General features: G+C 49.5%; 1 protein-coding gene across 5 annotated transcripts in view; it reads right to left on the bottom strand.

Annotated features, from left to right (window-relative positions):
* The window catches only part of MYLK (myosin light chain kinase), a 285327-nt gene that overhangs the window by 54317 nt on the left and 217521 nt on the right, over nt 1-13489 (bottom strand). For all 5 annotated transcript variants that reach the window (XM_043473161.1, XM_043473160.1, XM_043473157.1 and 2 more), the window contains one exon: nt 10906-10998. In XM_043473161.1, coding sequence (XP_043329096.1) covers nt 10906-10998 — 93 coding nt within the window. The remainder of the gene's footprint in view (nt 1-10905; nt 10999-13489) is intronic.

Genomic DNA, 13489 nt, shown 5'->3' on the forward strand with positions numbered 1-13489 from the left:
GGGCACCAGATGGGGTACAGAACCCGCAGCATGAACTGAGCCATGAAGCCCCTGCCCACCTGCACCCAGGGCAGATGGGAAGGGAGAAGGCACAGCTGGAAGACAGCGGCCCTTCTGGGAAGGAAAAGGGGGTTCCTCCCAGAGCCAGGAGCAGGAGAGTGTGGAGGGCTGCTGTTTTGGGTTGAGCTGCGCCACCACCCCCCAATTCATATGTTGAAGCCCTAAACCCCCAGTACCTCAGAATATGACTATATTTGGAAACAGGAACTTCAAAGAGGTGATTAAATTAAAAGGAGGCTGCTAGGGTGGGCCTTAATCCAAATGGAATGGTGTCCTTATAAGAAGAGAAAATTTGGGCCCATGGAGAGACACCAGGAAGACACGTACAGAGTAAAGGCCATGTGAGGACACGGCCAGAAGACTGCCCCCTGCAGGCTAAGGGGATAGAGGCCTCAGGAGAAACCAAACCTGCCGACACCCGACCTCAGGCTTCTAGCCTCCAGAACTGTGAGACAACAGAGTGCTGATGTTGAGGCCGCCCAGTCTGTGCACACTGATGGAACTGGGGAGAAGCTCTGGGGGCAGGGTGCCCGCCTCTGGAGACGTGGGTGAGGAGTTAATAAAGAGGTAAAGATGGCATAGAGTAAAAGCAATGACTCCGAAGTTCCCCCTATTCAGTCTTGGGGCCTGTGGGTAAACTTATATGGCCAGAAGCAGAGCCTGAGCTAATATCTATCTTTCTGTGTTACAGTTAAATATGGTTGAAGGCCAAAGTTTTCTGGTTGTTCAATAAATTTGGAGCATCTCCTGTTTGAATTCATTAGCATCTGAAACTGATTTGGTTCCCATCAGTCACAGCTATTTTAAATGTTAACAATGTTCTGTATCCTATTCTATACATGTTTTAGAGGCCCATCTGCTGAAATCCATTAATTGTGTTCTGGGCTTAGGAGAACATGATTAATGGACTAGAAAGCAGAGTCACTGGATTCTAACACCTGATTTCTTGAAGACAACTGGACTCAGCAAGCTGAGTTTCTAATCCATGATGTCATCATCCTTTTTCTCACTGGATTCTTACCCCCAGCCAAACACAAGCAGGGCACTTCATACTGTTTCCATTTCATGAGAAAGGAGATGGATTTGAATAAAAGTCAGATGACTCGCTGGGTTCATAAAATGACACTTGGCTGAATTAGAAACAGGACTTAAGCCTTCTTTGCCCAGTGTGTGGCTGCTTTTCTCCTGTTCTCTCCTGACTCCCTTGAACACTCTCCCCCATCCTCAAATCAGGGCCTTAAAACCCTTCTCTGTCCCTTTGCAGAAACGCAATGGGCATAGGCTCTGACCCTGGACTTGGGTTCAAATACTGCCCCGTTACTCCCTAAGGGGTGTGACTTAAATCTTGCTATGTAACCTCTTGGAGCTTTAGTGTCCCCATTCAAAGAATGTGGGGAGAATAAATAAAATTTGTTGTAAAGGATTAAGCTATGTTGTAAAGAAGATAATATAGCATAAAGTGCACATTCTAACACCAGTTCTTACCCGCCCCCTGCCTCCACCCATTCTCCTTTCTTCCCCAAACAGATCTCTTCCCCAAACAGAAAGTACAGAGGACTTCTCTGTACTTCCCTTCATCTGTTTAGTCCCTGCACTGCCGGTCAGGTCAGCTTTATACCTCCATGAGCTCTCTCCTGCCGCGCCTGGAGCTCCTTCCCCAATTCAGGGCCTCACTACAGGTAAAATTCTCACTGGTCCAGATGCCCAAACTCTCAGTACCTCTTGGGTCACTAACCAGTTTCTTGTTGTCAGTCTTTTGTCCCCCACCCCCTACTCCAACATTCTAAACTTTCTGCACTAACCATTGTAAGAGAGGCATATCACAGAAATAGAAAAAGATATAACCATCTTTGCAAACCCCATGATGGCTTCTGGCCACAGGGCCCGTAAGGAGAACAGAGCATCCTCCCTCTCCTTGCCCAGGGTCTGTCCCTCTCCCAGACAGTCAGTCCCAGGCAGTATTCCTCTCCTGGTACAGCACTGCCCCCCAGACTCCCCAAACTAACCTAAACTCCTCTTTTTATCCCTCTTTTTGCTGTCCTCATTTTCCCTGGAGCCCAGACCTCTCTCCTGAGCCCACCCATACATCCCACTACCTGACACCATCTCCCCAGGCACATACTATAAACCCAACATCTGAAACCAAATGCAGTTCCTCTCCCCACACTGCTGCTCATCTCCATTTTCCCCAAGCCCCCCACCCACCACCCCCTGCCCATATCCAGTCACTGACTAACATCTTTCAATTTCATCAAAAAAAATAACTTCCTTGGTTCCTCTTTCCACATCCCCACTGTTACCATTCTAGGCCTAACTGTACCACCTCCTAGACCTGTGGTCCCCTGTCCCCACCCTAGGACATCCATCACTCTGTAGCCAAAGTGATCTTTGTCAAAAGCAAATCTGATGTCACTCCACTGTTTACACTTTTCCAGTGGCTGCCCATTGCCTCTTAGGGTCAAGTCCAACTCATCAGACAAGAGTTTCCGAGGTCTGTCCCCAGCTTTCATCTCCAGCCTTCTTTCTAACTCTTGGGGAACACCCTCACCCATGCCCTCTATGTTCAATGACAGTGGTTCTCAAAATTTAGCATGCCTAATAATCATCCAGGAGAATTACTAAAAACACAGATTCCTGACCTTCCTTGGGGTGTGGATGCTGCTGATCCCTGTGCCTTCTGGGGACACTGCTTTGTATACTACACTGAAGGCCTTTCAATTTCTACAATGCCAGGCTTTTGTTGTCAGCTCTTTGCTGACTCGTTCACACATCACAGCTGCCAGGTGGGTCCCATACCCCTCTGAGGTGGTTTGATCAGCAGTTGTCACAGGGCAAGGCAACTGCGGAAACCTGCCCCCAGTGCGCATATACCCTGCAAGTTCCCTGAGGGCAAGCACAGGGCCATCACGCTCATCTTCTGTATCCCCAGTACCTCGCTCAGTACCTGGAACAGGCTAGAAAATACCTCTTAAAGGAACGAGTGGAATCCCCGGGGAACTCTGCTAACATGGAATTTCCTGAGAACACTTAATCACAGCTCTGGACTCTGATGCTCAAAGATGAAGCCTGTTGGCTTGAATCCTTGTGCACCTTTCCATGAAAAGAAGAAGGCCCCTAGCTCTGTCACCAATTTAGATCAAAGTGGCCAGGTGCTGAGCCTTCCACCCCAGACAGAAGACTGAGTCTGGAAGAAGTGAAGCAGCTCGATAAAAACATCAAAATCAAAACACTGAATTTAGAAGCCTTCTGGGAAACCTGGAGCTGGACTGGAAAGGCTGGCTTCCAATTGTGTGGGTAAGGCATCTTTTGCTTTTGCCCCAGCCTGCCCACACCCAACTAGTCCTGGCCTCATGGACCTTCCTTCTGCCCTGGGAGGGAGGAGGTCAGCACCCCACAGGAGCTGCTCAATCTGAAGACACATGAGTCTGTCTCTCCAGTGAATCCACAGAGCAGAAAGATCAGAGTCAGCCATTGGGAGATATTTACAGAGCCCGAAGGTGGGTCCTATAGCTTCCAAAGGGTCTGAGATAATGAAGAGCCGGAGGAAACTGGGGAGGTAGCATCAATAGCCTTGGGTACAGGGAGGCCCATGGATCTTTGCCTCTCTGGGGACATTTCCCTTTTTAGGTAGCTAGCTAAAAATAGACATCAAACCCTTCACAATTCCCCAAATAAGCATTCACTTTCTGCCACAAGCTCCTGAAGGGGACACGGGTTGGGTGACATGTGAAGGGAGCACCCACCCTGTGGGCTGTGTCACAGCAGGGGGTGGTGGTGAGGATCTGGGGATGGGGCTAAATCTCACTGTCCTGCACTGGGGCAGGCTCAGAGGGCTCCAGGGGGCTTTAAACAGCACCCCCAACCCTGTCCCTCTCCACCCCCACCCCCAACCCCACACACATCAGGCTCTTTCCAGCCCCTCCTTACAAAGGGGCTTGTGGAAAAACATTTGTCATTTTCCCAGAATGAACATCTCTGGGCAAATTTCCTGTACACATTCCCTCACAGCGAAGGCCGTCACATAAGATTCCAGAGGAACACTGATCCTCTTGTTACTGTAAACACCCAGCCCCAGGCCCCCGGGACACAGAACATTGGGATGGTTGTGAAAGAGACAGCCCACAAGGCCAGGACAGCAGCGCCAGCGTCGTCTGACTGGCATCCTCCAGGCCATCCCTGGGAGGACCCATCCTGCCATTGAACTGGCTCGTGGGAGACGATCGAAGAGCGGGGAAGTAGATGGACCCAGCAGCCCAAGGGTGGAAGCACAGCTCCACACGCACAGTGTGCTGGAGGGCGGTGTGAGCACCAAGACCAACGCTTTGGTTGGGAGTAACCAGGAGTTGGCTCAGCTTTCAAAGACATTCATGAAAATAACCCCGCTTCTCTCCCAGGGTCCCACAACTTTCCCTGTCGAGCAAGTCTTGATTTCAAGTCTTCACCTCTCCAGCATTTCTTTCTAGCCCTTTGACTCCTGGAGAGCATATTGAAAAGGAAGATGGGATCCTGGAGAAACCCTTCAAGATAATTGGACATTGCTTTTAATACCCAAAGATGCTTTCAAGGTGACCGACTTTTGGTTTCAGGGAGAGACACATTCAGGAGACCAAGGCAAAGACATCTAAGAGCATCATAATCTGGGAGAGTAGTGAGAGAGGTCAAAGGGACTGGTAAGAGAGGTGAAGCTCAGGCCAAGACCAGGCATAAAACACAAGGGGTGTTCCACCTTCACCGTCTCCAGATCCCAGGAACATGGGAACTGATGAATATACTTCAAAAGGGAAATACTTACTAAATCCCTACTCCAGACCAGCCACTGAAATTTCAGAGATGGACAGGCCTTGGTTCCTGTTTCCTAATTGTAAATGTGCCCTATGGATGTTTCTGTCTTTTCTAAAAGATCATCAGCTTTACAGACTGACAGGAGGAATCCCTGGGCCTATTATCACAGTGCCCCTCTGTATTTTCTTTTTCTTTTTGGCCACACTACATAGCAAGTTGGATCCATGTGGGATCTTAGTTCCTAGACCAGGGATTGAACCTGAGCCCCCTGTGTTGGAAGCTCAGAGTCTTAATCACTGGATTCCGCCTCTCTGTATTTTTCTCAAGCCATTCCTTAAGCCCCAGCAATGTCTCTTTCACACAAAACTCCAGTCAGATCCCTTCCAGCTGGAACACCCTAAACCTGGACTCCATGCATACAGCCTCCCTCCTGTATGGATGTCTCTGCTGCTGTGTGTTCACACTTGCTGGAGTTTCCACCTTCCACACACCAGATGACGTGAAGGGCTTTAGCCAACCCTGCATCACTCCAAAGAAAAGCATTCTACTGAATGACCTGATGTCAGAGCTAGAAAAGACCTGGGGTCAGTTGGAGAAAGTCCCCACTTGACACTGTAGAGGGAGAAGGGGCTTTGACCACAGTCAAGGCCACATTCCACTAGATGCAGAATCAAGACCTTCATTCCCTGCCCTCCACCCCAAGCGCTGTCTGGCGGTGGCTTGTGCCTGAGTGCTGGCCCAGCAGGGGGCACACACAGTAAAGGGGCATCTGGAGGCCCGACAAGGAAGGGTGCTGCTGCCTGCCACGTCCCCACACCCCCACAGGTGGAAGATGCTTTTCCCTCAGCCCACACTTCTCTCCTGTTCCTTCTTCAAATGTGGGAGATGAGCCACTTTGGGCTGGAGGTGTGCATAAAGTTTTCCAGGACTGCAGACGCTACATTCCCATCAAGAGAGGGAAAAGCAGCCAGAAAGAAGAATGGACAATTGACAAAAGTCAAATATGGGACTGTGGGTTAGACGGTATAAGTTCAATGTTAGATGTCCTGATTTTAAGAGAAGATACACAATAAAACATTTAGAGGTTAAGGGCATGATGTCTATTTGTAAGCAGTATATATATTTGTCTTTATATGAAAGTGAAAGTCGCTCAGTCTTGTCCGACTCTTCGCAACCCCATGGACTATACAGGGGGAATTCTCCAGGCCATAATACTGGAGTGGGTAGCCATTCCCTTCTCCAGGGGATCTTCCTAATCCAGGGGTCAAACCCAGGTCTCCCACATTGCAGGCAGATTCTTTACCAGCTGAACCATGAGGGAAATCCATCTCTATATGGTGAATGGTGAATATGTATGAACAGATATAGCATACAAATGGTATTATACATATAGAGGGAAGTCTTCCCTCATGGCTCAGATGGTAAAGCGTCTGCTTACAATGCAGGAGACCCGGGTTCAATCCCTGGGTCAGGAAGATCTCCTGGAGAAGGAAATGGCAACCCACTCCAGTATTCTTGCCTGGGAAATCCCATGAATGGAGAAGCCTGGTAGGCTATGGTCCATGGGGTTGCAAAGAGTCGGACACAACTGAACAACTTCATACATATAGATATGAATATTTGATGAATGGCATATATATATATATATATATAATATATATATAAATGAGTTTATACATATAGAATGACAAAACAATAGGACAAAATGTAAATAATGGACAAATCTAAGTAAATGGTGTACAAGAATTTCTTATACTATTCTTGCACCTTTTCTGTAAATTTGAAATTATACCAGAATAAACTTATAAAAAAATTCCCACTGAGAGGCATGCAGAAAAGACCCTGACAGGTCTCAAGAACCAGGAAAGCATACCAGCTGTCACCTTTTTCTCCCTGCAGCTCTGATGGCAGTCAGACCTCTGTCCCCCTGGAGGACAGTACCTCCACTGTATGGACAGCACAAGGATGGCCCTGAGATTGTGGAAGGCACAGAGTGGTGTGGGAGGAATGTGGATCAAGGTTGCCCTCACAGTGCCCACATCTTACCATCTGTGAGACTCTGGGCAGGACAGTATAGTTCTCTAAGACTCGGTTTTGCTCATCTATAAAGTGGGAACAACTAATACAATTAGCTCAGTGGAATGAGACTTGTCTGAAGCAATACAGACTGAGTGTCTAAGATGATGCCTGCTACATAGGTGCTCAAGAAAACTCTTGTTTTGTGTGATGGGCAGATCATTGAATCCGAGGCCCTTGTGATGAAGAAATGCACTTGTGCATTTCTCCCTCCAGTCTTTCCTCAATAAAAGGAATGTTATTCCTCATCAACCAAACCACATTTCTCTCCTCCTTCGTAACCTGGCTCACCATCTCCCTCATTCAGAAATCTTCCCACACGTCCCAAATCTGACCCCCTCCTCACTTCCATACTTGTGAGCTGGTGTCCAGCAGGTTAACTTGTACTTTCACCAGTTTTCTCTCATCCAGCCCCTTGGATTTGGGCAAATCAGCCTGGCTTTTTCCTCACATTCCCCAGAGCTTGGCTCCAGTGGTGGCCCCAGGGGCTCTTAGGCAATGTGTGGACGATGACCATCCAATCTCATACCTGACAGCTCTTCACAGGACCAAACATTCAAGCTGGGGAGGGGAGGCCACCAGACAAGGATCTGGCCACCATCTGTTTGATAAGGAAACCACTCAGCTTTCCCTTGGTCACTAGAGGAAAGATGTATTTCCTGGTTACATTAGGTACTTTCCAGTCCTTGACAAAAACGAATACACATACACAGCCAGACCACTCAATGACATGAGAATCTGGGCTTTATCATGGAATCAGAAATGTCTGGGACAGAGGATGGCAATGCTAAGAGAATAAGACAAGTTGAAGGGGTGCACAGACTGCATAATTCCACTTCTGTGGGAAAAAAATTCAACTGATATATTTGCATGTGTATATGAGAATATTTATAAAAGAGTAATTGTGAATATATTTAAGGAGGTGAGTGGAATTAGGGGTAAGATGAAAGAAGGTTTTCATGTACTGGGTAAACTGTACTATTCAAAATGTTTAAAGAAGAAGACATGCATATTTAATGTATGTAATTAAAAAATAATACAAATTATCCCCCAAAGCGAGAAAAGAACTCAGGTTGCAGACCTGAAAGACACCCCCTTCATTTCCTGTCTCCAGGCAGCTACCTTTTCAGGAATCTCCTGGGAAGGAAGCCCCAAGGTGGTGTACAGGTACCCAGGGAACTTGCAGGTTTCTGAAGGAATCACCCTGTTAATGCTCTCAGCATCCCAGGGGGTGATGGCTGGGGTAACGAGGGGGTCAGCAAAGAGATTCAATGTGGCCATTACCATACATGGAGACATACACTTCCATCCTTTTGGGAGTAAGACATCTGTCTGTGACTCCAACTTGAAGGCTTTTCTACACAGAGTGAGATTTCCCTTCAGCAGACAAGCAGTGTTGGCTGGAGTTAATGCCAGTCACAGATGTGTGTGTCTGCTAGGGAGACAAAGCACTTTCAGCCAGCCCTGCCCCACCTTTCAAGCAGCACTGCCTGCTGAGCCCCGTTCCCTGCGCCCTCTGCAGGGGAAAGAACCATGGGGTTCAGCCTCTACCACAGAGCATCTTGCTCCCTCCGTAAAGGCGGGTGCTAGAATACACAAGGACCTGAGACTGAGGAGCCCCCAGGTGGTTCCACATTTAAGGGAGGCAGTAGAGAAGACCTGCTTCTGCTTTCTCAAGACCAGAGATGCAAGGGCACCGGGCTTCCCTCTGGAGCAGCTGCTCTCCAGCCTGACTGGCAGCACCTTGGAATGGCCCAGGAGCTGAAACAAATACTGAAGCTGTCCACCACCGGAGGAGGTACTGATCCAATGAGTCTGGGGTAGAGCAGGTGGCAGCGTTTTTAAATGGTCCCTAGGTGAATCTAATATGTAGCTAGGGTTTCGAGCCCCTTCCCTAGAAGCGCATGATGACAACCCGACCAGGGTTTTCTGAAGACTTCTCCAGGGCAACAAACCCTCGAGGCTGCTCGCTGTCTCCAGCTTGTGTTTCTCTTTCACAACTCTCCTCCCACTCCATCTCCCTTCCCTGGGGATCTCATTGGAATGGATGTGCCAGGGCGGAGGACAGGAGACTGCTGACTTCCCAGCTGGAACCCCAGGGATCCCTGCTTCTGCCCCCAGGAGGGAAGAACAATCACTCAGACCCAGTTCACTGCCAGTTGTGCTCTTCTAAGAGCCCACATCTCTCCTGCTGATTTGCTCCCATAACTAACAGCACAGGCCCAAGAAATCCTTTCAGAAGATAAAATCACTAACCCGTTCTCACCGGGTTTTTTAAAAGAATTGTTTCTGCATTTCCAACAACTTTGGATACTCCCGGGTAGTTAGACATCCATGAGAAATTATCACTCCAGTTCGGTTGGCACAGCATACTGCAGGCTGAGTGGGGCTGCCCCTGACAGCCTGGCTGGTATGTGCATGAGGAACCCAAGCTCCTCACTGGGGAGGGAAATATGTTGCTTTGATGAGATGTGAATAAAACTAAGTTCCAGAACACTGCCTTGTAATGGAAAAGCGGAGGCAGCCTGTGAATTACCCTCGCTTGCTTCCCTTGTTAGCACAAGTATTCAGGAGTTTGTCTTGTCTTTTGCTCTTTAAAACACAGAAAGAGTGTGTTGGGGATGTCCAGGAAACCCCACACCTCCTGTTAACACTGGAGCTTTTAAGGCAAAGTTCTAACAAAATTAGACAGTAATTCATCAGTAGGAGAAGCCAGAGCTGCCTTATGATCTTTGTGGACTCTAAGCACCGTTGCCTTTCAGGGCCCCGGAAGATCCCCTGGAGAAGGAAATGGCAATCCACTCCAGTACTCTTGCCTGGAAAATTCCATGGACTGAGGAGCCTGGTAGGCTACAGTCCCTGGGGTCGCAAAGAGTACTAAGAGACTTCACTTTCACTTTCACTTTCATTCATTAAAGAAAAAAAATATATATGTATATATGTAAGTTACATTTTATAACTGCGTTGGTATAAAGATGAATATTAATATTAAAGATTAAAACATCTTCTTTGATCTAAGAGTTAATTTTTTCCTAATTTTATAAGATATTAAAACATTTTTGTGGGCCTGTAAAAGCACCCCCATAAGATGAGGGGGTCCTGGAGGAGCCGAGATCCAAAAACAGGGAGAAAGCCGTGCAGAGTCTCAGAAAAAGCCCCATTCCTGCTCAGCTGTTTAGACCACAGCTGATTCCAAAAGATGTGGGTAAGGCCCTTCTGCGAATAGGTCACGGCACCATCATCCTGAAAGGCGCACCCCTGAGTTGGTCCCATGACCTTACGAAGTAGGAGGGAGGATGAGACAGACGTGTCACCGTGACACAGGGAAGGAGACAGCCTTCTGGCAGAAGTGGGTGCTGAGTACTACGGGGGCTCACAGGAGAGAAGAGCTCCTTTCAGGCAGGGCAAGGACAAACTCAGGGATGAGACGGCTTTTCCATGGGAGTCTGTCTGAAGACAGAGACACCCAAGCAAAGGCATGATGGGAGGAGCACACGGATGGCTGGAGCACGCAGAGGAACTCAGCTTGCCTTGAGGATAAAACAGGAGAAAGGAGCCGGGGGGCGGGGCAGCACTCAGAAGGAAAGGCTGAGGTGCGATGTCAGAAGGGGTGTGCATGTGTGGCAGGTGTGCCAGGGCGGCCACCTGGAGAGGTTCACTCGTACGGGGCTGGTGGGCTCTGCGGGTGACTGGGCACTCCAGCTGGGATTGATCTGGTCAGAGCCCCCCCTGGAGAAGGTGCAACCGGCAGGAAAGACAGCTGAGAGAGACTAGGGGATGGTCTCCCAGGGGTCAGGTGGGGCCTGAGTGGGGCTCACAGAGGACATGGATGTCCTTAGGCCTGAAGACATGGGAGGGGTGAAGAAGGGTCACCAGGAGCTCAGGGGGTACCAGGGTGAGGACAGAGGCCAGGCTCTGCGGAGCACGGGCAAGGCAGTGGCGGCCCTTGGTTCTGGGCTCGCCTGGAAGAGTTGAACAGGTACTTACTCTCTGTTCCCAGCACTGGAGGAAGAGAGCTCTTTGGCCTCCGGGCTTTCATCTCCGGGGCCTTGGCATTCTCGCTGGCGGGGGCATCTGGAACTAAATGGGAACAACAAACATGAGTCGGCAGCCACCCAGGGAAAGAAGCAGAAGAAACATTGCAATAAAAATTCCCAGCTCCACCACCACCATGATAGTCCTCCCCAACCTGCTCCACTCGGAGGGCCCTTCGTGCTGTGGGGCAGATGGCACCTGGGTTGGCATCAAGAGCACCAAAGAAGGAGCAATTGTGCCACCAGGCCTTATACATCAAGTGCAGAGCACAGTCCCCCTGAAGAAGGATGGACAGACTACCCTGGGAGCTGGTGAGCACTTCCACCTCTGCTGTGGGTGCGGGCCAGCAGAATCACATCAGCAGGGCCCTCTGCTCACACAGGCCCCACCTTTCCCTTCACTGGGTCTTAACCCACTTGGGCTAAACATTCTGGACTTCCAGAAGCCTGCTCTGTGCAGAGAGTTCTCTTAAACCGAGGAAGCAGGGCGCAGGATGGTTGCCCTTGGGCTCATGATCTGGAGGGGTCTTGAGGCCTCCGTTTTCTCTAACTCCCTTGGAACAAGAGCACTGACAATCAGACCTCCAGATCAGATGGAGGCCTCTGAGCAGGCAGTTGGCATGCCTCACTCGCTCTGGACTGAACCATGGGCCTGTCATGGGGATTTCTGCATCCTCCCCAAAGTGAACTCAGTGGAACCCCGCAGTGGTAGCCTCTGGGCAGAGCTGAAATGCTACACGACTCCTCAGGCCTGTCCTCCACTCTCCTTCACGTTCATGCCAAGTGTGGATGATGCCAGGGGTAGCCCTCCCTTGGCAGCAGGGTGTCAACTACAAACTGGCACTTGCCATGGGCTCTTGCCATCTACCTCCACAAAGATTCAATAATGTGCTGCTGACCTCCAATACCTCCTGAAAGGAGTTCAGAGTGGAAAGCAGAACTGAGGCACTCTGTGCTCTGGGAGGGCAGGGTGTAGAAAACTGGCAGGATACATCTTCAGATAAACATATTTTCAGGAGCAAATTTTAGGAGCCCAATTCTTGTATCTCCTCATATCTAGAAAAACACTAAAATCCTTCATAGTGATGACTGTTTCTGGTGACTAGCACAAGCTTCACAAGACTAGCAGAAACCTTCTGGAAAAAATATGTGTTTGATTGCATGTATTCACCCTTCACCAAAATTTCATATATACTTACCTTTCCACCCCATCTCTTTGGAGTAGTTTTTCAGAGCTATCTGAGGTGCTGTCTCTTGGGTTATAGTCCTCATTTTGCCCTAAATAAAGCTTAACTTGCAACTCTCACATTGTGCTTTTTTTTGTTTTTATTTTTAAATTGCCAAGGGTAACACAGTGCTGGGCTGGGCTGAGTGGAAAAGGAAAAGGCCCTCACTGGGCCTTGAAGAGACCAGACTGGAGCAAGTTGCAGGGAAACTGCCCGCGGAACAGGATAAGAAGGAGCTGGCTGTGCCGCTATCACTAGATTCCAGCATTTTCCCCACAAGGAACTCCCTTCAGAGACTGTGCTAGGAGGGAGCCTCCCCCACTCAGAGCCCCTTCCTGTGCATCCTCTTCCTGCCCCTGAAGAGGAAGTACTAGGGAGAAAGGAGGGGGTGGGACTTTCCAGCTGAGGCTTGGCCACATTCCTGTGGCTTGGCTGGTGAGGAAGGGCCATCTCCCTGTCCCTCCTCCAGAGTGGGGCAATCCTGGCTGCTAACACGTGCTCTCCGCTAGACTGGACACTAGGGGCTCTGGCGGGTGGTCACATAAGCACAGAACTAGGAGCTGGGCATGTACACTCCCCCAGCATGCAGACTCAGTGCTACTCTCAGGATGCATTGCTTCTTCTAGATGGCATTGGATTCCTCTCCTGCTCTAGTATGTGGGTCTGTCCCTATATATTCCATTATACCAGTAGGCTTCCCTCCTAACCCAAGGCCGGCCCACTCTTTGTTAGCTGGGTAATCCAGGAATCCCTCTGCCCTGCTGCCATTCCCAGCTGCGTGTTATCCTTTGCCGCCTTCCGTAAGAGCCAAAAAGCCCCAGATGATGAGTCAGGGCCCCCGCCATCTGTAGCGACATGGTCTGTGTCCTGTCTCCTCAGTGGGCTGCCCCCACACTGGTCTCCGTGTGGACACGGATGAAAGAGCAGGAAGTGCCATGGGGAAGGGATGATTTCATTTTCTCTTATTGAGTATTCTCCCGGGACATAGTGGTCATTGTCATCTACAGAAAAATCCTCAGTACATATTTATCAACCTTTGGTTCTCAACCTTGGCTGCCCATTAGAAGCACCTGTACCTTGGTATCGCACTCCCCAGATCCCAACTTGATTGGTCTGGGTGGGGGGGCTAGGTGTCAATAATATGCTGCCAGGCTGAAAACTGCTAGTCTCTCTCCTCAGGTGGGTGGATATGTGGGTGAGCGCAGAGGTAGGGGCGGGTCTCAGGGACTACTGCTAGAGTCAGGAAAACCTGTCCATGCTTCCCTTGACATTTATGGATGAGGCTGCCATAAACCAAGGTCATGAGATGAG

The sequence above is a fragment of the Cervus canadensis genome, chromosome 7 (assembly GCF_019320065.1).
Source record: "Cervus canadensis isolate Bull #8, Minnesota chromosome 7, ASM1932006v1, whole genome shotgun sequence".
Classification (NCBI taxonomy): domain Eukaryota; kingdom Metazoa; phylum Chordata; class Mammalia; order Artiodactyla; family Cervidae; genus Cervus; species Cervus canadensis.